Source organism: Colletotrichum aenigma, assembly GCF_013390185.1.
Source record: "Colletotrichum aenigma strain Cg56 chromosome Unknown KSG_Cg56_contig06, whole genome shotgun sequence".
In the NCBI taxonomy this organism is placed as follows: Eukaryota; Fungi; Ascomycota; class Sordariomycetes; order Glomerellales; family Glomerellaceae; genus Colletotrichum; species Colletotrichum aenigma.
The window spans coordinates 1,947,384-1,973,917 of NW_023500912.1; the positions used below are offsets into that span (position 1 = coordinate 1,947,384).

At 56.7% G+C, this 26,534-nt stretch overlaps 10 protein-coding genes across 10 annotated transcripts; 5 read left to right on the top strand and 5 right to left on the bottom strand.

Annotated features, from left to right (window-relative positions):
* Positions 1-93: 93 nt before the first annotated feature.
* Positions 94-755, top strand: ubc11 (Ubiquitin-conjugating enzyme E2-20 kDa; the record flags this gene model as incomplete). Its single annotated transcript, XM_037324810.1, has 3 exons — positions 94-200; positions 267-599; positions 653-755. The coding sequence occupies 3 exons, from the start codon at positions 94-96 to the stop codon at positions 753-755; spliced, it is 543 nt and encodes a 180-aa protein (XP_037176869.1).
* A 514-nt stretch (positions 756-1,269) lies between these two features.
* Positions 1,270-1,920, bottom strand: RPL31B (60S ribosomal protein L31-B; the record flags this gene model as incomplete). Its single annotated transcript, XM_037324811.1, has 3 exons — positions 1,270-1,473; positions 1,628-1,702; positions 1,828-1,920. 3 exons carry the CDS (start codon positions 1,918-1,920, stop codon positions 1,270-1,272), a joined length of 372 nt encoding a protein of 123 aa, XP_037176868.1.
* An 872-nt stretch (positions 1,921-2,792) lies between these two features.
* On the top strand, positions 2,793-4,011 carry rax1 (the record flags this gene model as incomplete). Its single annotated transcript, XM_037324812.1, has 3 exons — positions 2,793-2,974; positions 3,033-3,717; positions 3,775-4,011. 3 exons carry the CDS (start codon positions 2,793-2,795, stop codon positions 4,009-4,011), a joined length of 1,104 nt encoding a protein of 367 aa, XP_037176867.1.
* A 758-nt stretch (positions 4,012-4,769) lies between these two features.
* csn-7a (COP9 signalosome complex subunit 7a) lies at positions 4,770-5,726 on the bottom strand (the record flags this gene model as incomplete). Its single annotated transcript, XM_037324813.1, has 2 exons — positions 4,770-5,636; positions 5,694-5,726. The coding sequence occupies 2 exons, from the start codon at positions 5,724-5,726 to the stop codon at positions 4,770-4,772; spliced, it is 900 nt and encodes a 299-aa protein (XP_037176866.1).
* Positions 5,727-8,980: 3,254 nt separating this feature from the next.
* On the top strand, positions 8,981-12,538 carry ATP7B (Copper-transporting ATPase 2; the record flags this gene model as incomplete). The annotated part of the gene is made up of 2 exons (XM_037324814.1): positions 8,981-9,096; positions 9,154-12,538. The coding sequence occupies 2 exons, from the start codon at positions 8,981-8,983 to the stop codon at positions 12,536-12,538; spliced, it is 3,501 nt and encodes a 1,166-aa protein (XP_037176865.1).
* A 537-nt stretch (positions 12,539-13,075) lies between these two features.
* On the bottom strand, positions 13,076-15,121 carry sif3 (Sad1-interacting factor 3; the record flags this gene model as incomplete). Its single annotated transcript, XM_037324815.1, has 3 exons — positions 13,076-13,578; positions 13,644-15,006; positions 15,089-15,121. The coding sequence occupies 3 exons, from the start codon at positions 15,119-15,121 to the stop codon at positions 13,076-13,078; spliced, it is 1,899 nt and encodes a 632-aa protein (XP_037176864.1).
* A 1,061-nt stretch (positions 15,122-16,182) lies between these two features.
* Positions 16,183-16,669, bottom strand: CGCA056_v009569 (uncharacterized protein; the record flags this gene model as incomplete). The annotated part of the gene is made up of 2 exons (XM_037324816.1): positions 16,183-16,371; positions 16,526-16,669. The coding sequence occupies 2 exons, from the start codon at positions 16,667-16,669 to the stop codon at positions 16,183-16,185; spliced, it is 333 nt and encodes a 110-aa protein (XP_037176863.1).
* A 1,830-nt stretch (positions 16,670-18,499) lies between these two features.
* CGCA056_v009570 (putative ribonuclease P protein subunit 3) lies at positions 18,500-19,117 on the top strand (the record flags this gene model as incomplete). The annotated part of the gene is made up of 1 exon (XM_037324817.1): positions 18,500-19,117. One exon carries the CDS (start codon positions 18,500-18,502, stop codon positions 19,115-19,117), a length of 618 nt encoding a protein of 205 aa, XP_037176237.1.
* Positions 19,118-19,948: 831 nt separating this feature from the next.
* On the bottom strand, positions 19,949-21,076 carry Unc-89 (Obscurin; the record flags this gene model as incomplete). Its single annotated transcript, XM_037324818.1, has 4 exons — positions 19,949-20,328; positions 20,380-20,519; positions 20,589-20,941; positions 21,026-21,076. 4 exons carry the CDS (start codon positions 21,074-21,076, stop codon positions 19,949-19,951), a joined length of 924 nt encoding a protein of 307 aa, XP_037177195.1.
* Positions 21,077-25,156: 4,080 nt separating this feature from the next.
* On the top strand, positions 25,157-26,375 carry CGCA056_v009572 (uncharacterized protein; the record flags this gene model as incomplete). The annotated part of the gene is made up of 3 exons (XM_037324819.1): positions 25,157-25,274; positions 25,344-25,829; positions 25,948-26,375. 3 exons carry the CDS (start codon positions 25,157-25,159, stop codon positions 26,373-26,375), a joined length of 1,032 nt encoding a protein of 343 aa, XP_037176238.1.
* Between the last annotated feature and the right edge of the window lie 159 nt (positions 26,376-26,534).

Below are 26,534 nucleotides of genomic sequence, written 5' to 3' on the forward strand. Positions count from 1 at the left end.
ACACATCATCGCCTTTGCTTAGACCTCGAGGTCATCGATACCCTCAAAAGCTTTTGCTTCCTTCGCATTTCCCAGTATTCGACTTCATCAACAATGGACTACAGCATGGAGGACTCCCAGAACTCTGCTCCCGGTAGCGTCCAGGCAGCCAAGCTCGGTGGCGCCAGGAAGGGCCCCGATGCGCAGAGCGTCACCAAGAGGTATGCGGAGCTCGTCGGCGATGACCGCCTTACTCGTGATCAGGTACACTGACTTTATGGTCACAGATTGCAGACAGAGCTGATGCAGCTCATGACTTCGCCTGCTCCCGGCGTCTCTGCCTTCCCCTCCGCCGACGGCAACCTCATGTCGTGGACGGCGACCATCGAGGGCCCCGACCAGACTCCCTACGCAGGCCTGACGCTGAAGCTCAGCCTCTCCTTCCCCAGCAACTACCCCTACGCACCACCAACCGTCCTGTTCAAGACGCCAATCTACCACCCCAACTTCGACTTCTCCGGCCGCATCTGCCTCGACATCCTCAAGGACAAGTGGACCCCCGCCTACAACATCCAGACCGTCCTCCTCAGCTTGCAAAGTCTGCTCGGCGAGCCCAACAAGTAGGTAGACCCAGCTGAAAAGTGGTTCGGCGCACACGCTAACATGATCACAGCTCCTCTCCTCTGAACGGCGAGGCCGCAGAGCTTTGGGACAAGGACCCCGAAGAGTTCAAGCGCAAGGTCCTCGGCCGTCACCGCGACGTTGAGGACGAGTAGACGTCGAGGCACATGAACGAGAGCTTGCAGAGGGCGACGTCACGGGGAGAGTGGCATTGGAATTTGAGCACTGGAGAATCGGAGTCTTGTATGATTACGGGCCGGGAGGTTTTTGGAACTCTTTGTTAGGAATTGGACTGCATTGCATGGCTGGGACCTGGGTAGGATTTGGCATATCCTGTATCTGCGTCTGGCAGACCACCAAGTCGATAAAGGACCTTGTCGGACGGTGTGTTGTAACATGAACCACAAGAAAACGTTGTGTTGTCCCAAGAAGCCTCTTCATTTTGTTCACATCCCATCGCCGCGCGCGCGCATAATCATCCCACCGCCACCACCGACCACACACAGCGCGGGGTTCCAAAAAAACAAGAAACAGAAAAGGAAGTCGTCGAGTCGTTGGTGGGGAATCAAGCGTTGTTCACATTTCCGTCGATTTTGTATGTGAGACTAGAATGCCGAATGCAACTCCTATGCCTTTATGCCGCCCTTAAACCATCCCAAAGAGAACTTTTTACTCCTCAACGACAACGGTCTGGAGACCCTTGGGGTCCTTGACGTTGACGGCTTGGACGTAACTGTACAGCTTCTCCTTGGCACCCTCCTCGTCGTTTCGTCTGCGGGAGATGCGGATGCGGAGTCTGTAGGGGACGCCCTTGACACCCTGCTCCCAGACCTTCTTGTTGAGCTGGGGGTCGACGCGGACGTCAGAGGTACCCTGTGAAGTGATCGAGGTTAGCCGCTGTTCTGTCCAGCTGTGAAGTAGTTGATCCTCGAATCGCCTGTCGTGTGAGAGACCGGTCGTGGTTGATTGCGGTCCTGGGCGCAGACTTTTCTTCTTGTCGAATCGGGTGAGGGGCAGCGGAACGTACCATGGCCTGGAGCGCGAAAGCCTTGATCTCCTTGATGGCACGGGGAGCGCGCTTCTTGAAGGTAACACCGTGGAGCTAGTAGAGAGACGCAGAGTCAGCATCGTCGTGTCCTTGTCGAAAAAGTTTCCCGGCACCCATCACCGCTCGCCATCCCCGCCTCGGGCGACGGCGGCGACGGCCTCTTGTTGGAAAATACTAACGCGCTTGTGCATGTGGATGGTGTACTCGCGAGCGACGACGTCCGCAATGGCGGAACGCTGCTTTCCGGCAGGCTTCTTCTGCTTGGTCGACATTTTGGCGGTACCTCTCGTCGTCGTTGGTCGTCGGAGTCGGTCGGTCGGGCGATTGTCTAGAGAGTTTGTTCTCAGGATAAATGGCCAATCCCACAAAATGTTGTGTAGAGTCGAAAAAGCTAGGGTTACAGCTCTGATTGGCTCGCTACGGGAGAAATTTCGCGCACGTGATCTTATGTCAGCGCAGCGGCCAAGATTTGGGATGGGTGGAGCTTTGTCGCTGCAAAAGAGGGTGGGAGTGGGACGCCTTGGGCGATGCACCGCGCTGGGCGCAATCGGGGATAGCGCGCTTTCCTTCTTGCTGCAGTGGACCGGCTTGCTGCATTGCTGCACCACAGGCCGTCCAGTTGAGAGCGAGCGGTACGTATCGCCGTCCCGACCCAGCCTCCGACGCAGGTTCCTCCCCCCCTGACCAGACGACGAAATTAGTCCCGGGTCTAGACGACGCTTGATCTGCTGTTTATGCCGTGGAGAGCGGCACTTTAGCAACTCCCAAGACCATCACGCTGCCGCGCTATCGCCAACCACACTGACGCTGTCAGTCTGCGCCGTGCGCGATCCTTCCCTTCATACGCTCGTTCAACACACAGTAATTCCAAACCCGGGGGACAATCGACCATCGAACCCATTCAGCCCGCGCCGCCGAGGACCTTGCCTAGGACACCTGCCAAACCGCTCGCTTGGGGGGCCTGTTTGCAGATTGCACCTCATTTACGATATCGCGCATCCTTCCGACGCCTCACCTTTCGACTTCACATCATCGGTAAACAACGACCGACCCGACTTGCCCGATTATTTTACTTTTCCAAAAATTACCGCCGATACCCTTTTCACTCTCCCGACTTTGCGACACGCTTTCGCTCTCCACCAACATGATGGAGGACCGATCAACAGGGGCGTCTGGCACGCCGTCCCCTCAGCCTGACTTCGAACGCAACCGATTGCCGACACTCTTCGAGGTTTTGAGCAGACGGACGCTGCCCCCCGTCGACCTGTTCTCATTCTACATCTTCATGCGAGACCAGCAAAAATCGGTCGACTATCTCGATTTCTGGTTCGTGCAGACGGAAGCAACTCTCAAACGCGTTACCTGACTAACGACTCGCAAATAGGCTTGATGTCGCTCAGCACATGTCACTGTGCCGTCACTATGTCCGCGAACTTCGCAGATCAGTCCTCGTCGGCACGCCCGACCTGGACAAGTCCGGCTCGAAGCGGTCTTCCGCGATTCTCGACGGCCTCGGCGAAATGAGCCACCCGGCTGCCGGCCCTTCCATGTACGCAACCGAGAAGGAGAAGAACCAGGACGCCCAGATGTCGGCGTACCTGCGCGAGGAGGCCCACGACTCGCCGCAGAGCAGCACAGGCGAACACCGCAGCCGACCAAGCGGCGCATTCAGCCACACGCGGGACCTGACGACCGACTCAAACTCCCCCGCCAACGCCGTCGCGAGACAGGACATCCGCGCCTCCGCCGAGAAGATCCTCTACACCTTCCTTCTCCCCGGCGCCGAGCGCGAAATCATCCTGCCCGGCTCCATTACCCAGGACGTCACCACCGCCATTGAGGACTTTGGCAGAGATGACCCCGAGGTCTTCGACGTTGCCAAGGACTACGTCTTCCAGGCTATGGAGCGCGACGCCTTCCCAAACTTCCTGAGAATGAAGGCCCTGGGCAACCTCATCCCCACCACCCTTCAGATCAGAATGATCATTGGTCTCCTATCTATGTTCGGCGGCTTCTGGGCTGCTTTCATTCTCATCTTCCTGGATGCTGCCCGTACTACGCGCTGCTGGGTGAGTTTCTCAGATAATGTCACACAATGCAGGGGCCCATGCTAACAATCCTTTCAGCTCATCCTCCCTTTCACCGTTGGTGTCTACTTCCTCGCATCTTACCAATACTCACTGGATCCTGTCCTCGCTCTCATCGGACTGAGCGAGTACACACCCTTCAACTTCTCCCGGATCCGTGAGCCCTACGTTCGTAAGCTCCTCGCTAAGCGGTCCATCATGGTCCTTGCCGTCACTTTCCTAGTCGATGCCGCGCTCTGTGTTCTCTTCATCCTTGTCCCAGGCAAGCGGCTCTAAATAGCAACAAAGAGACGTGGCAGCATCATCGCACAACAAGCGTCATGTTTGCCAAAAGAGAGAGAGCTTACGACCGTTATGACTACCAAGGATTTTTGAGCGACCAAGTTTTCGGGTTTTGTTTTTCTTTTCGGTCTTCCATTCAGGATACCACAGAGGGTTTTCATTTTTCTCATGGAGTAGAGGGACAAAAAAGAGGCCCCCACGGGAATCATAGGCCTCGCATCTGGCGTTCGACAGGAAGGGATCTAATTTTCTTCTTCTCTTCAATGTGCATGCACACAATGTCTTGTTTGTGTACTATTACGGAGGAACCACAGACGATTGGTTTCTACTCTTCAGGCTGTGGGCGGGAGGAGGTGGTTGAGCAGCAGGGAACGTCGGAGGTTGAGGACGAGGATGAGACTCGGGAAGACTTTTGGCTTCAACGACATTCGCTTTTTTTTTCTTTCTTCTCTTATTCTTGATTCCCTAATCTTTTCTTCAATGGCATACGTAGATAGGAAACCACAGACCAGATGGACGGACGAACGGGACGAGGCCCCAAGGGGCCCTCTGTATCAACACGTTACGGTTTTAACTGAAAAGTTGTTCATGATCTATCGTGATTTTTGGTTGCTATGCTGGGGGCTTTCCTAGCTACCCCCAGGTGTTTCATGACCCGTATCCCATGCTTGATTACCATGTTCTCATACTACTCCCGCCCCATGAGCAAATGCGAGAGCATTCATCCATCAAAACCAACTCATTGCCCAGACCTACGCGCGACCCGAGGCAGTCTTTCGTCTGCTGGCGCGCTTCTTCTCCTGCTCCTCGTCATCCTCGTCCACGTCCATGGCCTCGTCGTCAACCTCTTCCGTGTTGTCCATCATGCTTGTGCTGCCCCGCTTGTTGTACCGACTCGACCGCGAAGAGTGTCCCAAGAACGCCCGCTCGCCGCCGACGACGGCGTGTCCGACGGGGAACTTGCGCGCGTTGGGGTCGGCGGGCTCCTTGCCGGCCTCGTCTACCAGGCGGGCCAGCTTGCGCTCCTGTTCGGCCTTGTCGCGGACGCGGTCGCGGGCCGTCTTGCGGATGCTCGCAATCTGGGACTCGAGGTCGCCGAGGGTGGACTCGCAGCGGGCGGACCAGGCGTGCAGGGCGCGGATCATGGGCGGGACGGCGCCGGGGGCGAGGTCGCGGAGGGCGGCGAGGGAGTTCACCTGGACGACATGGCGGTGGGGGTCGAGGGTGGCGTCGATCAGGCCGGCGTAGATTGCGGAGATGACGAGGTCTTCGAGGGCGCGCGGGGTGGGCAGGTCGAGGGCGGTTTGGAGGTAGGCGTAGGAGAGGTTGGAGCGCTCGCGGGCGAGTGTGAGGAGGGTGAGCTGGCGCAGCTTGAGGGTTTGGGCATCGTTGAGGGGCGGCAGGTTCGGGGTGGTTTGGTAGGCGGCGTACGTGCCGTGGGAGAAGAGCTCGAGCTGGGTCAGGTGGGGGAGGAACTCTGGGTTTGAGGCGAGGGCCTGGATCTGAGGTGTTGAGAGGAGTTCTGTGAAGAGGAAGGTGTTTGGGTTGGATGTTGCGCGGGTGATGAGGTCGGCGGCGGCGCGAGGGGATGTCGCCGATTTGCTGAGGGCCAGGAAGGGCTGCGATGATATTAGCTTGTGGTCCTGGCGCGGCCGTGGGGAAAGGGTGGCAAGTACCTCCAGAGCGTTGAGAGCTTTCGTTTGCTCCATTCTGTGAGCTTCGCGTTCGTGATACTCACGATTTCGATATGGGAAGGTGGGGTGGAGGGTAGCTGTACCTCAGCTGTCGTCACGATAGCTTGAGGTGGGGTTGGCGAGGCTGAAGATGTAGACCACGACCAGGTTGTTGTATCGGACGACGCAGGACGAGGCTGAGGAGTTGATTGACAAGAGCTTGCGCTTAGTACAGTGCAGTTGACTGTCGTTAGTTGTGGAGGGTTGCAAGTGACGAAGGGGGTGTGTGTTTCTTTGGAGGGGACAAGATCTGAGGATGAAGCTTGTGTCAGATCCGTTTGAGGTGCCGTGGGACGGTAAGGTAAAGGTAGGCAGCGGCTGCTGCAGTGCAGTTGGGAAGGGGGGACGCTACGGCTCCGACGCGGGGCAGCACCGGTAGGCAGCTGGCGGTGGGTCGCACACCTTAATGGACTGGGAGGGTGCCTCTGGAGCTTGCCGCACCACGGGAAAATCAAGCTTGACACTAAGGTTTCCGACTGGAATGAACAGGCAAAAACTGGGGATGGCCTCCTTTGTTCTGCTTCGAGGCAAACAGGGGCTGAGGAAAATCGTTTGCTCATCGCTGGCACCTGTGGCTAAGCTAAAACACAGGTGAAGAATTGCAAGCAATTCGAGCCGGGGGCTTGGCTTTTGGGGGGGCAAGGAACATGATCTTCCAACCGCCATGGCTGAGATGCGCGCATCTTGGGTAAGTTGCCTCTATCTCGGATTCATAACGTCTCTGCTTTTTGAGCCCAGCCACATCCGTGATCCAGTTTGTGGAGGTTTAGGTCTATCAAGATGAAAGGGGGCGCAAAAGATCTGGATAGTAAGTGGAGATCCAACAGTTTATTCCCTTGGCGCAGACACTCGGCAGCTCGGAGGATTGTTGTCTTCATTGACTCCGACGACGGCCGGCTCGGGAGCGGTCATCGTATGTTGTTGACGTTGCCGCACGGCGTCACGCCCGCTGTATCGTTGATAAGGTAAGCGGTTCGGGGTTTTTGCAGTGTAGGATCCATTGGTCGGTCCGTCGGAACTGCATGAGGATATGGAGAGGGTATCCGGCCGATGCACAGGAGCACGCGTACTACTGCGGTGATCAAATAGTTCTTATCTGAGCACTTCGCGAACACGTAGCGTGTTATTCGTCTCCAAGGCACGTAGTACGATCTCACAGGAGCCGCGGTTTGCATTTCAGCAGGGCACGGAAGACGGCTCTCGAGCATGAAGCATAGCGCGAGAAGTCCCACCTCGAGACACGATACGAGGAGCCAATGGGCACATCGGATGAAGATAGTTTGGCCGGGACAGTAAAGGTCAATCGGAATCCAGGAGACCCTTCCTTCTGCCACCCTCAAGTGCCGCAGAGACCGTGCCCCCAGGAATGTTTGGTAGAGTCCTCGCTTCGAAACGAATCGTGGCCCAGCCTCTGGGCTCTGTGGTGCGTCGTCCCGTGGGGCATGCGCTCCGGTCCGAGAGGACACGGGAATTAGGAGAAGACTGGTCAGCGATCGCTGAGTGAGTTTGGTCAGCTTACGGCATGGCAGGAAATTGGCAAATTGACACGGCACTGCTGTCTGCGTGCCTTTTTTGCCGTCCAGCGTAGTAACTGTCTTACGTGCCACGCAGACCGCAATGCCCATGGAATAAATAGTGTCTGTAAGTCGTAGGGGTTGCGGTGCACAACCCAATGCGACCCATGACTCGGGGCTGAAGATGTTTGGAGGAATGAGACTTGATGAGAGCGTGTCTGACTTGGGCCTCGAGAATGTTCTTTGAGGGACCACAGAATAACCTGCTGCGTGTTCAGTAACCACCTAGGTATGACAGATTCTTAATGTATCCCGTAGAGTAACATAAGCATCATCTGATGGCATCTCAGATCCTGAGGAACCAACAGCCAACATCTAAGATTTCCGGCCCAGAAGAAACAAAGGTGGCCCGTCAATAGGAAATGGGAGGACGGCGAGAGGAGCCCGGTCCAGCAGTGTGGCGCCTGAGCACCGAGAGATGCAGCGGGCGGGATTCCCAGGGCTGGCAGGACCCGAGCAACCCCATTGGCCGCGGGCCGCCCGTTTTCCTTCTTTCTGCAGCCCACCCGAGGCAGTTTTTCAGGGTTCGACACAAGGCCGTCACTGATTCAACCAACTGAAGCCCTCGACGCTCCGGAGACTGGGTGGGTTTTTGGTCGTTTTTAGTCAGGGCCTAGCTTCAGTCTCCAGTGTGTCCGGCATGTCCCAGGGGTTGAGGTGAGGTGTGGGAAACAGCCAGGGCCTCAGGTCAGGTCCCGAGGTCAGGTCTGGTCTAGGGGGAAAAGGAAACTCGACGGGACTGGGACTCTCACCTGCGAGCACCGCGACCGCAGCAGCTTCAGCGCGCACTGGCCTCAAGCCCCTCCCTCCAGCAAAGTGAAAGTGCTGCAGCACCGCGACGGTAACGCTCGCTTCCCCCCCCCTCCCCCCATCACACCTGCACCGCCCGGGGGGGGGGATGCACCTTCACAGACACACACCCCGGCCCCAGTTCCACGATTGCGCCAGATGATAGATCCCGGCCTCGCCGCACTGCTTGCGCGCCCACTCACCGGTCCTCTCCTCTGCCGCCGCACTACTTTCTATCCGTACCTTGCCTCCATTTACCTTGCGGATAGTGCTACGGAGTCGTGCTGCCCGTCAGTCAGTGGGATTCTGACGCTCACTCCCACCCCCCAATCCCCATGCATGCCCATCGAGGCAAGACACTCTGGCTGACAAAAGCCGACCTTCCGCTTCCGTCCCTCCCCAAGCTTCTTTTGCCTTCACCTCGTGCCATTGATCTGCCGCCGTTTCCTTCGTGCCATTCCGACTTTGATTCTTAATCCCACCTTACCCACTGACCCTTGGACTTTGCATTTCACCTCCTAGCCCGCTACGACCACGCACCTGCCCAGTCGTACGCACACGCACACGCAAACAGCTTCCCACGATACCCACCACGCCAGCTCGTACATATTCCACGGAAGCCGGTCTTCTGGAGCCCCCCTTTCTTCCTCGAGAAGTCTTACCGTCTCCTGCCGTTTACATACTTTCGGCCAAGGTTACCGAACTCAAAATTCCATTTGCCATATGGACAGCTAGCCCTACCATGAAGGCGTGAGCCAGATAGCTGGAAACCTACCCGAAACCGAAGCACGAACGAAGACCGAGGCTGGCCCTACTTCCGACAACATCATTTTCAAGGCGCATCGATAGCCAAGTACCACAGAAACAATGGCTCCTCCGAATATCAAAGTCCCGGGGCCCGACGACAGTCGGCCCAGGGCTACTCTAGCGACCCCGACTGCGACACAGTGGGCGACGACAACGCTCAAGGTTGGCGGCATGACGTGAGCTAGACTGTGCTACTAGAACTTGTGTCGCATCGTGCTAACAACATGTTCCAGTTGCGGCGCTTGCACATCCGCAGTCGAGTCGGGCTTCAAGGGCGTCGAGGGTGTTGGCAGCGTCTCCGTCAGCTTGGTCATGGAGCGCGCCGTGGTCATGCACAACCCGGAAGCGATCTCCGCCGATCAGATTGCAGAGATTATTGAGGACCGAGGATTTGACGCCGAAGTACTGTCCACCGACCTGCCGTCACCCATGTTCCCCACAGACCAGAACTCGTTCGACGCTGAAGAGGACAGCGGAATGCTGACGACAACGATTGCGGTTGAGGGCATGACTTGCGGCGCCTGCACGTCAGCCGTGGAGGGCGGATTCAAGGATGTACCGGGTGTCAAGAGCTTCAGCATATCGCTGCTTTCAGAAAGAGCCGTCATCGAGCACGATCCGGATCTGTTGACCGCCGACCAGATTGCCGAAATTATCGAGGACAGAGGATTCGGCGCCGAGATCATGGACAGTGGAAGTGCCCAGCAGGAGAAGCCCAGAGCCAGCACCAACCCGAGCAGCTCAGTAGCGACAACAACCGTCGCGATTGAGGGCATGACCTGTGGAGCTTGTACATCCGCCGTTGAGGGCGGTTTCAAAGAGGTGGATGGCGTGTTGCGCTTCAACATCAGTCTGCTGGCTGAGCGCGCGGTAATTACTCATGACACGACGAAGCTGTCTGCGGAGAAGATTGCCGAGATCATCGAGGACAGAGGGTTCGGTGCTGAAATCCTGTCTACCGCCTTCGAAACGTCTACGCACGGTGGCGCATCTTCTACCGCGCAGTTCAAGGTCTACGGAAACCCGGACGCCACACAAGCCTTGGCACTGGAAGCAAAGCTGTCATCCATCCCGGGCATCAACTCGGCTAAACTCAGTCTAGCCACCTCCAGATTGACTGTCACCCATCAGCCAAACATCATCGGCCTGCGAGGCATTGTCGAGGCCGTTGAGGCCGAGGGTCTCAACGCTCTGGTCTCCGATAACGACGACAACAACGCCCAGCTTGAGTCGCTCGCCAAGACCCGCGAAATCAACGAGTGGAGGAGAGCCTTCAAGATGTCGCTCTCCTTCGCCATCCCCGTCTTTTTTATCAGCATGATTATTCCCATGTGTTTCCCCGCGATAGACTTTGGCAGCTGGGAGCTTCTTCCTGGTATTTTCCTCGGCGATCTTGTCTGTTTGGCCCTTACGATACCCGTCCAATTCGGCATTGGAAAACGTTTCTATATTTCTGGCTGGAAGTCAATCAAGCATGGATCGCCGACTATGGACGTCCTCGTCATCCTCGGTACCTCGTGTGCCTTTTTCTTCAGTATCATGGCTATGCTGGTGTCATTCCTCTTCCCTCCTCACACCAGACCTGCCACCATCTTCGACACCAGCACCATGCTTATCACCTTCGTCACTCTCGGCCGCTTCTTGGAGAACCGAGCCAAGGGTCAGACTTCCAAGGCCCTTTCGCGGCTGATGTCTCTGGCCCCTTCCATGGCCACCATCTACGCCGACCCGATTGCCGCCGAGAAGGCAGCTGAAGGCTGGGAGAACGCTGCGACCTCCGGCGAGCCCAAGACCCCCAACCGTGATGGTCACGCCGCTGAAGAGAAGGTCATCCCTACTGAGCTTCTCCAGGTTGGCGACGTCGTTATCCTGCGCCCTGGTGACAAGATCCCTGCAGACGGTGTGCTCGTCCGTGGTGAGACCTACGTCGACGAGTCCATGGTTACCGGTGAAGCCATGCCTGTCCAGAAGAAGAAGGGCAGCTTCTTCATTGGTGGAACTGTCAACGGCCACGGGCGTGTTGATTTCAGAGTCACGAGAGCTGGACGCGATACTCAGCTGAGCCAGATTGTCAAGCTTGTCCAGGATGCTCAGACCACGCGCGCTCCTATTCAGCGACTTGCTGATACTCTTGCTGGTTACTTTGTCCCTACTATTCTGTTCCTCGGTTTCATGACTTTCATTGTATGGATGGTCCTCAGTCATGTCCTTGCAAACCCACCAAAGGTCTTTACTGAGGAGGCTAGCGGAGGCAAGATCATGGTGTGCGTGAAGCTGTGCATTTCCGTCATTGTCTTTGCCTGCCCCTGCGCCCTCGGTTTGGCCACTCCTACTGCCGTAATGGTAGGCACCGGCATTGGCGCAGAGAACGGAATCCTCGTCAAGGGTGGAGCTGCCTTGGAGACTACTACTAGAATCACCCAGATCGTTCTCGACAAGACCGGTACCATCACCTATGGCAAGATGAGCGTCGCCAAGATGAACCTCCTCCCGGCCTGGCAAGACAGCGAATGGAGACGCCGCCTCTGGTGGCATATCGTTGGCCTTGCCGAGATGGGCAGCGAGCACCCTGTTGGCAGAGCTGTTCTGGGTGCTGCTAAGACGGAACTTGGCCTGGACGAGGAGGCAACTCTCGAGGGCAGTGTCGGCGAGTTCAAAGCCGCCGTCGGCAAGGGCATCAACGCACTCGTCGAGCCCGCTGTTACCAACAACCGCACCCGCTACCGCGTCCTCCTGGGCAACGTCCGCTTCCTCCGCGAAAACAACGTCAATGTCCCCGCCGAAGCGGTCGAGGCGTCCGAGCAAATCAACGTCAAGGCCAACTCCAGTGCCAAGAACACCTCCGCCGGAACCACCAACATCTTCGTCGCCATTGACGGCTCGTACACCGGCCACCTCTGCCTCTCTGACACAATCAAGGAGGGTGCTGCCGCCGCTATTGCTGTCCTCCACCGCATGAAGATCAAGACTGCCATCGTCACTGGTGACCAACGCTCCACTGCGGTTGCCGTGGCCGCTGCCGTTGGCATCTCCCCCGACAATGTGTTCGCCGGCGTGTCTCCGGATCAGAAGCAGGCTATCGTCCAGCAGCTCCAAGACCAAGGCGAGTGCGTCGGTATGGTCGGTGACGGCATCAACGACTCCCCCGCCCTCGCGACCGCCGACGTTGGTATCGCCATGGCATCTGGAACCGATGTCGCCATGGAAGCCGCAGACGTTGTCCTCATGCGCCCCACCGACCTTATGGACATCCCCGCCGCCCTCCACCTCGCCCGCTCCATCTTCAACCGTATCAAGCTCAACCTCGCATGGGCCTGCCTCTACAACGCGATCGGTCTGCCCTTCGCGATGGGCGTCTTCCTCCCGTTCGGCTTCCACCTGCACCCCATGGCCGCCGGCGCCGCGATGGCCTGCTCCTCCGTCAGCGTCGTCGTCTCCTCGCTCCTGCTCAAGTTCTGGACCCGCCCGAGCTACATGGTCGACCCGTCCGCGCAGACTAAGCGCCGCGGCTTCGGTATCGTCAACAGGGTCAAGTACGTTGTCCGTCGTCTCAGAGGCAGGCGGACGCAGGACCAGGGTTATGTGCCTCTGGCCAACATGGCGGATCGGGACGAGTAGAGAAGTTGAAAAACAAAAGTGGCGTTTCCTGTGTTTCTTTGTTGTATTTTTGTGGATAGTTGTTAGAATAATGGGGATCACTACAAAAGGGTGTTCAATAAGGGTTTTCTTCCCCACGATTAGAAAATATAGGCTTTTCGACACACGTTCAGTTGACGCAGTCTCCTTTTGAGTGGTGTGCGTTTGGCTGGGGTTTCGTGTCTGCATTGGCTTTACGGTAGCATAGCATTGGAGTCGAATCATGAAGTACTTTTAACAACCTCGTCTTCCTCTGTCGCCTTGGCTTGAACAATGACGGTGATGGTGGGCAGATTTTGGCGACCCGGTATCATTGGTTACTTTTCTGGCTTTGCACCCTGTTTTCTAATCCACTTGCTCCTAATCCATCCGTCCCTAGACCATGCGTTGCTGTGCAGAAGTAATAAGAGTGTTGTCCCTTTTGCCCACGTTATGTCCCATTCCAGAAGGAAAGAAAACGCCCCAACACCATGCTATGCAAATTACAAACGAATATGGCACTCGTCGAGAGCGATCTCGTCAGACTCCTGCATACGTCTCCCCGACAATCTGACCGCCGCACTTTGCCCTCTCGCCTTCCTCTTCGCACAGCATCCGGCTCCACAGGCGCACCTCCTCGACGCTGACATTCCTCTTCTCCAGCTCCCACTTAACGCTGCCGGGCAGCTGCATCTGCTGCTGCCCGCTCCCGACACCGATCAGGGGTACGGCGACAAGGTCCGCCTTTTCGCCGCCCTTGCCGTTGTTCTTTGACAGGATGCCGAAGCGGAGGCCTACCTCGGTGACGGTGACGAGGATGGAGATGACGATGAGGACGATGATGATCCAGGTGATGTAGCTCATCTTGGCGTCGGCGACAGAGTCGGCGAGGATCTCGGCGAGATCGAGGAACACGCGGCACCGTTCGTTGAGGACCTTGATGCGCGGGTCGATCTCGAGGTACTCGCGGATGGCGACGTAGAGCGGGTGCAGGGTCGGTTCCGAGTCCCAGAAGAAGTTGGGCACGTCGAGAATGTTTGATGCTGTGGGGTGCAATGTTAGGGTTATGGTCTGCAGAATCCGGTGGCGTGAGAGAAGTAAAACTTACAGAGATTGATGTCGACACGAGACTTGAACAAGCGTCCGAGAATCTTGACGATTTCCGTTCTCGTCATGTTGAGCTCGCCTGTGAGGGCAAGTCGTTTGGGCACGTGCTGCGCGTCCAGCATGGTCACGCTCATGCGCTCCTCGAAAAGACACAGCTTGGTGCTTTGCGCGATGGCGTGGCTGATGGTCAGCTTTACCATATGGTCGCCACGCGGCAGCAGCGTGATCATGTCGTTGAAGATGCGCGGCCTCTTCACGTCGGCGCTGTACTCAAAGTGGAACTCCTCCGTCTCAAAGTCATCCTCGTCAAGGGGCCTAGTGATCAGGGACAATCCGTTCTCGTTCTGCGCAAATGTCAAATCGGCCAGGATGTCCTTCTCCTGGTACTCTGTGAAGTTCCAAAACACCACGACGCCATAGGAGAATAAGAACACCTCCGCAAAGTTCTTCGCGTCGGGCGCTAGCCGCGCGAAGGGCGACGCGCTCCCGTCGTCGGGACTCTGCTCGCGGTGGCGCAGCGAGTCATCGTATGTGCCATTTCCGTTCACGGGGCTGCCCGAGTACGCGAACTCGTCAAAGTAGCCTTCGTGGTGGTCTCGCTGCTCGCTACGCTCGATCTCCAGATCGAGCACCGTCTTACCGCTGCCGGGCGTCTTGACAATGGGCCGGCTGCGCACGCGGTAGCCTTCGTTGCCGTTGAGCAGCGGCAAGGAGTAGATCACGTAGAGGCAATCGTCGTAGAGCTTCGTCTTGGCCTCGTGCTTCTTGCGGAGGAACTCGGCTGTGGACTGCATCTTATACGACTGCGCGGTGCAGTACGCCGTCAAGCGGGCCAGCTTCTCCTTGCGCTGCACCTTGGGCAGACGCTCCGCGTACGACTTGCCGCGGATGCCACCCCGTTTGCGGAGCACATCGAGCTCTTCGTCGCGCAGGGGTCGGTTCTCCTCTTCCTCCATCTGTCGCGCCATCCTGCTCGCCTCCTCGTCGAGGTCCTCATCGGAGCCAGGCTTGTCGTCGGTCTCGGGAAGCAGGACGAGCTTCTCGCTGATTTTCGTCGTGCGCGACGGCATGTTTTGCTGGCCGGTTCGGGACTGCAGGTTCGGGAGGCCGCTGCTGCCGCCACCGCCAGGGCCGGCACTGACGCGGCGAGATCCTGCTACGCTGGCAGAGGAGCCGACAGCGCCGGGTCGTTGAGGTGCAGGCGGCGCCACACGGGGCTGGCCTGAGGGGATCTCGGAGGCATGGTAAAGGACGTTGTCGACGGAGATGAAGCGCATGGCCGGACGGCCTTGGACGGCGCCGATGCCCGTGTTCTGGCGCTGAAGGGCGCCGCGGGGCGGTGGGCGTTCTCGCGAGTCGGTCACCTGTGGCCGAAGCTTGCGTTAGTGGGACGAGATTCAATCAAAATAATTCAATGTTGATGGGATGGGAGAGGTTGCGACGAACAAGAACCGATGGCCCTCGCTTTGCGGACGCCATTGTAGAGTAGTTGATCTCGGGATATCGAGAGAGGTTTGTTGGGATGGGGTGTCGTTACTGCGCGACGAGCATCACGCAGACGATCGCAGTTGGGGTTTCTTTGGAGATCGTAAGATGGCCGAGGTTCATTGGTGGTTTGTCCGATGCTTTTGTCGACATGACGGAAGCAGTCCAGGAAAGAGTTCAGAGCGCTGCACCGCCACAAATCCACATGTGGCTGAAGCTTGTACGTCATACCTCAGAGTGAATGTTCTCAAGTCAACGAATTCATCATATGAGGGACATGATGATTCGGGAAATCAATGTTTTTGATCGATTTTTTGATGACTTGTTTTCGGTATTCCAAAAATTCTTGAAAAACATGGGTTTGTCTAATTACATCAAAAGTTGTTGAGTTGAAGATGAGAAGTAGCCATCACTGATGAGAGGGTCGAATGAGACTAAGATTACATAGCTCAGTCACTACTGTCTCTACTTCCAGCTAAAAGAAAATTCATAATCGATGCGACAAAGATAAATCCTTGGAAACAGTGATTTGAATTACCTCACACTAGACAATGAGTACCGCTGCTCAAAATCCGAAATCCACGCTTCTGTAGGCCGGAGTAGGTGCAGTTCTAGGTAAATGTTAATGAAAAAGGGCAAATCAGAACCTCATTTCTGTCATGTGTAGGCCGAGAAACTCAACGAAGCTTTGATAGGCATCATTGATCCGTCTTTCTGCAATTCTCCATGTGTCATCCTTAACCGGTCTCGATGTTTCGGCCCGCACAACGCTCTTTATCATCAACAGATTGTTATCATCCCCTGCACGACGTTGTTAAGAAATTGCTTGATTCGTCGATGGATACTCATAATAATAATCATTGCCTAAACGCCCGCGAACTTGGTATCTTTTCCCAGAACCCAGCTGAAGACTCCCCTGCATCTTGTGCGTTTCGAGGTGACCGGAGGACATGAACATCTCCGGCACCTTCATTAACCCAGGGTCGATGCTGTGAACCTTTCCCTAAAACACATGAAGTCGGCGCAATCCATGGTACCCTGCTACTAGAATCAAATCATCCGTAATGGGGCTGTTGCTGTCCCCAGCCCTGAGGAGGCTGTCCATGAACCGGCTGAGGATGCTGCTGGTAGCCGCCGCCACCCTTCATTGCCGTGACATCCGGTCTGTTCTCCAACGGCTGGGCAAAGTTGCAAATATGGCATACTACGTCGGTGTAGCCCTTGAATGACAAAGGAATGACGGGCTAGGACATGGATTGTTAGCTGCGCTCTATCAGACGGTTTGTTGAGCGAAAGTTTCGCAGTATCAAGTCTTGACAGCCTGAGGTCGCTTGCTCCAATGGCAACCGGCGAGGCTGTGATGCGCCAAGATGAGGCCAGGTTCAGAATTGGACTCACAATCCAGCAAAAGGTGAACCACGGATGGCTCTTGATGACGTGACCGGCCATGTTGCCGCAGTTGTAGCACTGACACACCATACCCTCGTAGCCCTCAACGGGCTTGCGGAAGGTGTGCTCGCCGCACACGAAGAAGAAGAACATTTCGGCGGTCGGATCGGAGTGTTCGGCGCAAGACGCGGCGCACAGGTGCAGTAGTTTGGCGGGATTTTTGGACGTTGGCTGATGATGTACTCCTGGCTCTCAATCGGATTGGTGTCTGTCGATGTCGCGCTCAAACGGATTTAGGACGAAGTAGCCGGCGCGCTTCCCTTCAAAATATCAAGACCAACTCGCGTCCTAGGTAAGCCGGTGGTTGTAGGAGAGTGAACCGGAAGCGTTGGATTGCTGAAGAAGCATTTAGCTTGGGAGGGGACCAACGGGGTGTTTAAGTTGCACGCCTAGCAGAAAGTCGATTTCTGATAGGCGTGAAGAAGGGGGCTACTCAATGGCTTTTTAGAGGGTGGCCCAAGCTTTTTTTTTTTTCTGACCAGCGAGCTGAGGGAATGATACGACTGGCACGAAAAGAAAAGAGGGATGAACTGCGGACGCTGATTGATGGCCCGGCGATCGAGTTGGGTGTCACTGGTCTTGCGTGTACTGGCGAGGCTGTGCATCCTTGGCGGTCCTGTCGAAAAAGTGCCCGCCAACATCATTCACTAGCAAGCACGGCATGTCTCTCGGAGGCAAGAGAAGGCCTTTCGAACCTTCTCTTGAAGACTGGGGCATATGAAGTCGAGAGGCAGCCCGTGACCTCTCTGACATCTTGGCGATGGAGCGTGCTTCGTGACAGGAGAAGCAAGTAATGCAGTACAGTTCTCTACCCCGTCATCTGCAATTCTTATGCAGTAAAAAACACAGTGAGGGGAAATTTCCTCTACAATTAGGCTCATGCTTTCGGAGCGAGGTCACTCCCAGCTCGACTCGCTCAGCTGCCCCTTCGCCTGCCCGGCTGAAAACCCGGGGTCATCCGTGGACTACCGACAGCTTTCGAGGTCCAGATTGCTGCTGCAGCCACAGTAGAAACTGCGCCATAGGCCTTGCGTCGTCTATTGCCTCTCCAACAACACCCTTTCAAACGAGTCCGTGAATGCCGTCGCCTTCTGCCATCGCCAGAGAAGCTTCAGCAAAGTTGAGGCAGCCGATGACGATGACGCACCCGCCCTTGCGCCTCCACTCCTGCCCGATGTTCCCGCCCGTCCTTCCCGCCGCTGCAACGCGACAGCCCCGAAAAGGTGACGGCCTGACAGACCGCCGGGTGGCTTCCAGGTGCCCACTAGCGTAAACCTCTTAGCGCCATGCACGCCCCCGCTCCACAGCGTCATGCCGCCCGCAACGCGGAACCAACTTCACCGATCTCCGACTGCCTCGAAAATTTCCACCCGCGTCGCAAAGCTGCACAACCACGCGACATTTGACTGTCCAACACAATATCGCGACGAGAGCCATTTCTGGGGTGCAAAGACAGATTGGAGGACCGCATTGTCTCGCTGAGATCGCATTGAAAATAGACAGCCGCCCCTGACGGCAGGAAGCTCTGGCAACCTCTGACTCTTGCACCAGACGGCCAGCCAAGCCGCGATAGCTTCAAAAATGCTCTACGACCTCAATATCCCGTGGACACCCTCCACGCCCCGCGACGAACTCAACCGCACAATCACCTTCGCCTCTTCACTGGGCTACGCAGTAGTTGCCCTCAACCACACAGTAACGCCCCCGATCCCATCACAAATAACGAATCCCCTCCCGAAATTCCCACCAACAACGACAACGACACCCTCACAATCCACAAAGACGCCGACGGTCCTCCACCGCGCAACAGTCCTCCTCGCCGACCCCGCCCAGAACTACCGCCTGCCCGCTCTCGCCGCAGCCTACGACATCCTCGCCGTCCGCCCCACCACCGAAAAGGCATTCCAGGCCGCCTGCCTCAACATGGCCGAGCCCTCCCTCATCTCCCTCGACATGACCCAGCACTTCCCCTTCCACTTCCGCCCCAAGCCGCTGATGGCCGCCGTCGCCCGCGGCGTGCGCTTCGAGGTGTGCTACTCCCAGGTGCTCTCGGCGCCCGGGGGCCAGGGCCCGCCGGACGCCCGCGCGAGGGCGCTCTTCATCTCCAACCTGGCGTCGCTCCTCCGCGCGACAAAGGGCCGCGGCGTCGTCGTCAGCAGCGAGGCCAGGTCCGCGCTCGACCTGCGCGGGCCAGCGGATGTGGTGAACCTGATGGCCGTGTGGGGGCTCGGCAGCGACAAGGGCACGGAGGCGCTGGGCGTGAACCCGCGCGGCGTGGTGGCGAACGAGGGGATCAAGAGGACTGGCTTTAGGGGAGTTGTGAATGTTCTCGAGGTCGGCGGGCGGGCGGAGGATGAGGCCAAGAAGAAGGGCGAAGGGAAGAAGGACGGCAAGGCCAAGCAGGGCGGCGACAAGGGCGGCAACGCCCAGAAGCGCAAGACTCCTGATGACTCGGGGGACAGCCCGCAGCCGGCCATCAGCAAGAGGCAGGCGAAGAAGTTGAGGTTGGCGCAGAAGGAAAAGGAGAAGGCGTTATCATAGAACTGGCAGTGGGCTCCGCGACGAGCTTGAAGGAGAGCAGAATCGATGGGCTGGGCAGCATGTCTTTTAACCCTTATGATACCCCTTTAGAAAACCAAGAGCATGAATATCATCAGCCTTGCAACTTGTTTTCCTACAACTTACCCTCTCTGTGCGACATGCATAATAGCCAGGTGGGGACAATCTTGTTTCACGCACCACGCCAGCATTGGCATTCATGAGACTTGCTCATTCTCCAATTCGGGCAATGCTATCGTAAGCTAGGTATGATGTGTGAATAGTGCTTTTCAGGGGGTTTTGTGATGATGTGCTTTTGTGTGTGTGTGTCAAATAGAGAAATGAATTATATACAACTGGGGTTTTTTTGTGTGTGAAAGCCTGCTGACCGCTCCTCATCCAACACTTCCTCGTCAAAAACGGAGGAGCGGCCGATTACCGCTTCGCTTCGCGCAACCGGTCATAAAAGGGGAGAAGATGACCTTGTTCCCCTTCCATTGCCTGGTGACATTCCACCTCATCTTCCTCCTATATACCAATGTTCATCCCCCCTTCCCCTTTTGGAAAACCGATTAGTACCACCACTTCCGCCCACCAAGAATCGAAAAAAGTAAATCCAACCAAACGTCTTCTAGGGTATTCGTATGCCGCTGCTGCAAACCGTGCTTTCATCTCGTCAACGATGCCCTCCCTCCCCCACTTCGGTCTCCCAGCTGCAAATCCAACAATTACGCTTCGCGTATGAAGTGAAAAAGTCGATAAAGTTCGGCGAGGAAATCCGGGTATAGTAAGGCGGTTTCGTGCCAGCTTCCAATGCTAACCAACCACAGCCCCTCACGCCTCGTCGTCCTCCTTCCAGCCCGCGGGCATGACCGCCGCGTGGACCTGCGCGTCGGGCGTCGCGCGGGCCTGGAGGCCGATGGTCTGCTGCACGAGATTGCCGAGGACGAGCTTGCTGCTGAGCTGGAGGCCGCTGACGCCGGGCTGGGCGGCGGCCGGGTTGTTGACGGCGGCGGGCACCGTCGCGGCGGGGACGGCGGGGGCGACGGCGGGCTGGTTATTGTTGTTGGCGCCGCCGTTGAGGCCGCCGAGGTTGAGGGACGTCGTCGGGTTGTTGCCCTGGGCGGGATTGGCGCCGACCTGCGGGAGGGCTGCGGGCTGCGACGCCGCGGGGGGCTGCGCTGCCGGCGGTTGGGGAGCGGCGGCGGGAGGTTCTGGGGCAGGTGTTAGTCTGGTTTGGAACTGGAGGACGAGAGGGATCTTACCAGCTGCGATGGGAGCAGGCGTCGACGGCGTAGCGGCCGGGGGAGGTGCCGGCGGTGGTGCGGCGGGCGGCACGAGAGGAGCCGCGGGTGGTGGCGGCGGTGGCGGAGGAGCATTACTTTGAGTTACCGTCACGGGAGGGCTATCGACATGTTAGTACTTTTGATGTCCCGTAGAGATCCCCACAACGGCATATCGAGGAAGAACGTACGGAGCAGCTTGCGTGACGAAAACCGTCAACGGCGCGGGGATCGAGGCATTGTTGTAGACGGTCTTGGTCACTGTCAACGGGGGCGGCGGCGGCGGGCAGTTGTTGTTGTTGGTCTTGCCCTTGCCGTGGTGGCCCTTATTGTTCTGTCGGTTGCCTCTATTGGCGCCGTTGAGTGCGTCGAGGATGCCCGCGAGAATGCCGCCGTTGTTCGCTCCCGTCAGGCCCTGGATGTTCTCGGCCTTGACCGTCTTCACCTGCACCGCGCCATTTCCTTGCACATCCACCTCGCCATTCCCTCCAATGTTGACAATCTGCCTGGGTTGATGCGTATCCTTCCTGTCGACTACCGCGCCCTGTGGTTTTATGTGTAAGTCACCTCGTCTTCCTCGTCCCCATTTTCATGATACCCAGCCCAAGCTTCCCGGTGTGAAACTCACCTGAGCGAATGTTGATAGAGCTGCCACGGCGAAGAGTGTACTTTGCCTCATCGTGGGCTCTGAATATGGTTTGCGAGAAGAAAGCTGGTGACCGTGAGACGTCGCCAGCGTTTCTCGACTTTGTTGTTCCAGACGTATGTTTCCTGATTTCCTTTCCCAACTAACAGGTCGATTTCTGTATAAAGAGCGTTTTTGGTTACCGCAACAGACCAGCCGTCGGTGAAGTTCGGTGGGATCAACCCTATGGTGATTGTTGTGAAAGAGTGTTCTGTTTGGTGGAGAGTGGTCCGTTAAACCTTCGCACTACTCTAACCCTCCGGTCCAGGTTCGCGATTACGATGGGTGAGGGGAGTAAAGGTAGAGAAGGGGAGGAGGAGGTAGGAGGAGTAGAGTTACGGGCAAGCAGGTGGCCACCTGCAGAACATTGTCCGGAGAGTTTGGCGAGAGATAGGACGGCCAAGACCTTTGAGTAATGAAGTGAGAGAGAAGAAGAGCAGCAGGGGAGCCGTGGTGGGCGTGTGGAGACTCTCTCTTGCCAGGCTGGTACCTGAATGGAAAGGGTAGCGGTAGCGGGATGGAGACTGATGAGAGTCGACCAAACACACGGGCAGGGGGGGGGGTGGGGGTGGTGGGATGGATGGGACGGGTCACGGGTGTGGAGGGTGTATCGTATGAAAGATGATGTTGTTGGAGTGGTGCTCGGTCAAAGAGCGAAAAGGTCACGGTATGCCGTCTTTCCCGTGTTCCTACCTAGGAAATGCTATGCTACAACAAGCCCAAAACAGAGTTTCGTAGAATTCGAAGACGCGAGAGCCAAATGGGCAGAAGAAGGAAGAGAGAGATCGGACGGGAGGGAGCAGAGAGGCACGACGCTCGCAGCTTTAGGGTGGGCTTGAAGTGAGCCGATGGACAATACGAACATCGCGAGAGGGAGGGAAAATAAGGGGACCACCGGCGGTCATCACGACTCACCACCCTCGCCCAGGAATGCCCAGGACCGTTAAGGTACGCCGCTCTCCGGCGTCTAGATTGGCTCTTTAGGCTTCGGCTTACCGGCTGCCCAATTGATGCCAAGTTGGCTAGTGGGTAGCAGCGCGGCGGAAAGACACCAGAACGGCGTAGGATGGGGTCTCGGCTGGTACGATCTCTGGGTCTTGGTCGAAAGGGCGAGACTCAGACAAGAGGGTCCCCCAGAGGCAGAGGCCCAGATGATGGCAACTTGCAAGGGAAGCAGTCACGACTTGCCCGTTTCGCCGCCTCTCTGGGAAATGCAGAAGCAGGCGGTTCCTGACGAGAGACAGGGTGAAGACATGCAAAGACAGGGATGTCGTTCAGGAACCAGCTGCAGCAGCTGCTGCTGCGCGGTAGCCGGTAGGCGGGACCCAGCCTAGCCCTGCGCACTTCAGGGCAGCCAAGAAAAGAAAAGAGAAGAAAGAAGATCCAGGGAGCCTTGCCGACTCGCTGTCGAGGATCTCTGGCAGGCTTCGATCGGAGATGCTGGCCTGGAGCAGCAAAGCGCAGTGGATTCGACGACCCTTGGCATGGAACAACCTTGGGCTGATTGTCCAGGGTGTGAGACATGCCCCAGACGGAGACCGTCTGAGACGGGGGGTGATGCGCCGCACAACTCGCCCCCCCTCAACTCCCAGCGCCTCCGAAACTGCGAGAGCGCCAGAATTTTCTTCTTCGTGTGCATTCTTCTTCCGTCATTGATGGCTCGTTGGTGCTGTTTCTTCTTCTTCCGCGCTGTTCCTCGGGCGCTAGGGATCAGTGACAGCAGCGCTAGCTCAGACGTTGCGCTGCCTTACGATAGCACACAGATGCAGCCCATACCGCACGCTGGTGGACGGCATCTCATCCCGTAGGCGGATCAGAGATGCGTGACGTGATGGGTTGTTTGATGAGTAAAGTCATGCGATGATGTTCCACGGCGAGCACGGCATCTTGGTTGTTCATGGGGCGCATCTGTTCTCGTCCATGGATCGTGTGGTCTTCAACCCTTCAAACCTGGGAAATCCCCAACCCTCATCCTCAGTCTTACACAGTCTCACCCTCCTTTAGAATGGTATGCTCAGCTGAAGCCGCAAGGTAAACATGTTTCCGACGGGTAGCGGGATATTTCTCCTTTACGCTTTCACCCAATCCCAGCTCGCAACCATCAACATATCTCAGTGCTGCATCTGCGAACTGATTTTGACTCGAGGCAAAAAATGAAGGGTAGGAACGGATACGGCATGTATAAAAAAAGAAAACTCAGAAAATGGGAAAATGACGGGAAACAAAACTCTCACCTCGTTTCCCCAGATGATCGTACCACAGCCGGACAGCTATTGTTAGCGATGTGAATCGTGGGCGGTGGGCATGGGAGATCGCCCTGCACCGCTGTCAGTCACCACCCCCGTGGCCCCCAAACACACGCTTGTCGCTCGCCCATATCGTAGGATGGATGCCTATATCACAGCCATCGTCCGTCAGAGTCGCAGTGTAGCAATCGTCGTCGCGTAGACTTTTACTGCGGGAACAAACGAGGGGTATGTGCGACAGCATCCACGTGAGGATCTATCGTCACGTAGCAATTCAGATGGAGCCTCCAGTCTCTTTCCCAGACTAGAGAAGCGGCCGCCGCACGCACTCTTTTTTGCAGTGCTGTGATTAATTGCCTGCCCTTTGCTCCCAACTCCTGCTCGCGTCGCGAAACCATGCGGACTCTCGGACACTGGACTGGACACTCTGATGTATTAGGTCTCATCCCATCTTTTCTGCTGCTTTAGCATTCGCAGCACGCAAGCAGACCAGCAGAAGAGAAAAAAGGCAAAACTTCGTCCCTTCCTAGCCCAGCCAATGAGCCCATCCGTCGAGACAGGAGGTGTCGCCAGCACGTTGCGATTGCGTAGCCCCCTCCCCCCTCGCAGGTTGCGGCGTTGTGAGAGAACGGACAACGGAAGAGGAAGGGCATTGAGACGACTCCATCGTCCCAAGGTGCTGAGAGCGTGAGAAGCGCTCGCTTCGTAGGGGACTCGCCTCAAGTGGCTGGAGCACTTGGGCAAAACGGGTCAGACAAGTCGCGGGCCATCGGTGCGTGTTTGATGCAATTTGGAAAATCTCGTCCAGTCGTGAGGTATGCCTCGCATGGCGATGCGGCAAGCCACGGGCCAGAGGGAGAGCCTGGAGGCAGGCGGGCGGTCTTGGTCTGGTTGGGTGATGCCATGCAGCTCTCAGCGATAGCATGTCGCGAGCAGCAATAGCATTGCTGCACTGGGTGGAAGATGGCCCTTCCTAATATCGTGGGTGAGGTAAGCCCGCAGTCCCCCACGGAGCCTGTCTGGAATCGACCCCTCAGATAGATGACAATGTGTTGCTGCTGAAGAAGGGCAAGGTGAGGAAGACATGGTGAGGGCGGCATGTCTCTGATCGCAGGTCTCCGAAGCCCCGAAGGTGCACCGCCTTGCATTGAGGAAAGGGAATCCAAGACAGCGTGAGACCACCACCCCTTTCCGCGCTTCAATAAGTCGTTGCGATTAAGCCCAAGGATAGGGATGTCATGATCGGGAGACGGGGCTGCCAGTCTCGTTCGTTTCACTCAATTCAGTGGAGCCAGGTCTGGGCAGATGGGATGTGGCGTCGATCCACCTGCTTCGAGAAATATTCCCTGTCCTTTCGTGGCTGATGGCTCTGTGGCTGGTGGCCGCGGCCCTCGGTGCTCGTCAAACTCCGATCGCTGGAATGCGGCCATGTACCCGCATCATACAAAATGTGTGGCATCGGTACACGGGCCTGGAAGAACTGAGACAAACGCGGTGGATCTAGCAAGTCAATGACGACACAACGCTCTCTCTTTCATCGTCGTCTCTCACTGGATTGAGGCTATGCGATGGGTTATCGCGACTGCAGAAGGATTCAGTCAACCATTCTCACCCAGAACTTCCGGAAGTCAATGATGAAAGCGTCAGCAGGATTGGAATTGAATCCTGTTCTTTGACCCTCTCTCTCACTAATACTTAATCCATTGCGGTTTACTAACAACCATCGTCCCAAGTGTTTCAACACCCTACCAAAGCGTCTCAGGTTCTGAATTGTGACTTGAACACAGCAATCAGCACGCGAAATTGAGAGAACGGCAAACCACTCACGATGGCGGTCGTTCACGTTCTAGACGATTATTACCTAGCTATCACGGCTCTCATCACAATAGCATATCAACTGCTCTTCTTCTCAATAGCCTTCAGCTTCAAGTTTGACAAGCTCACCGGTAAGAAATCATGCCCTCCAACTCTCACAACCCCTCTCACAGATCCTCTGAGCTGACACCATCTCTCAGACTTTGCTGGCGGCACAAACTTCGTCCTACTCGCAATCATCACCCTCGCGCTCAGCGGCCACCACCATGCGCGCCAGGTCGTCGCCTCCATCTTCATCATGCTCTGGGCCGCGCGCCTCTCGGGCTTCCTCCTCTTCCGCATCATCAAGACGGGCAAGGACGACCGCTTCGACGACAAGCGCGACAAGTTCTTCCCCTTCCTCGGCTTCTGGATCTTCCAGATGATCTGGGTCTGGACCGTCTCGCTGCCCGTGACCGTGCTCAACTCGCCCAACGTGACGCAGTACCCGCAGCACTCCTTCGGCACAGGCAGGGACGTCGTCGGCATCATCTTCTTCGTCGTCGGCTTCACCATGGAGGCCGTGAGCGACGCGCAAAAGTACGCCTTCCGGAGGGACCACCCGGAGCGCGAGGCCATCTGCGACAAGGGCTTCTTCAGCGTGTCGCGGCATCCGAACTACTTTGGCGAGATCATTATCCAGTTCGGTAAGTCCGGCCCGTGTCTCTCGCTGCGGTGCCAAGTGATACAGACCCCATCGGGCCATCTCACCTGGCGTTTTCGCTTCTTGTCCCCCAAGAAACTCACGGCTAACATCGCACAAAGGCATTTACATGATCGCCGTATCTTCTGCGGCGGACGGTTACGTAGGCGGCCAAGCCTTCAAGGCTCTCTACGCCACTATCCTCGGCCCCTTCTTCCTCACGCTGCTGCTCATGTTCGTCTCGGGCCTGACTCTGCAGGAACGCCCCGGCGCCAAGAAGCGTTACGAGAAGGGTCAGAACTGGGAGGGCTACAAGCGCTATCTCGACCGCACCAGCATTCTGATCCCCTTCCCGCCGCAGCTGTACGTTCGCATGCCCACGATTCTAAAGAGGACCATCTTTCTCGAGTTCCCTATGTACGTTTTCGACCCGGCGAAGCACTCCGACTCGGCGACGAGAGCGGAGCAAGGCGAGCATCGTCGTGAGGACGTGTCCAAGCCCAATAGTAGACCAAGCGGAGAAGAGAGCTTAGTCGGGCAGCACTCGTGAGAGCATCGATTTTTAGAAAAGGAGTGAGCGGAATGACATTTCATGTATCATGCGTAATGGCTGGGATGACTTTCTGTAGGGATATGAGATGAGATATCAGATACCATTAATACTTTTCCCCAACCTCACCAACACAATCAAAATCAGAGATCTTTCACA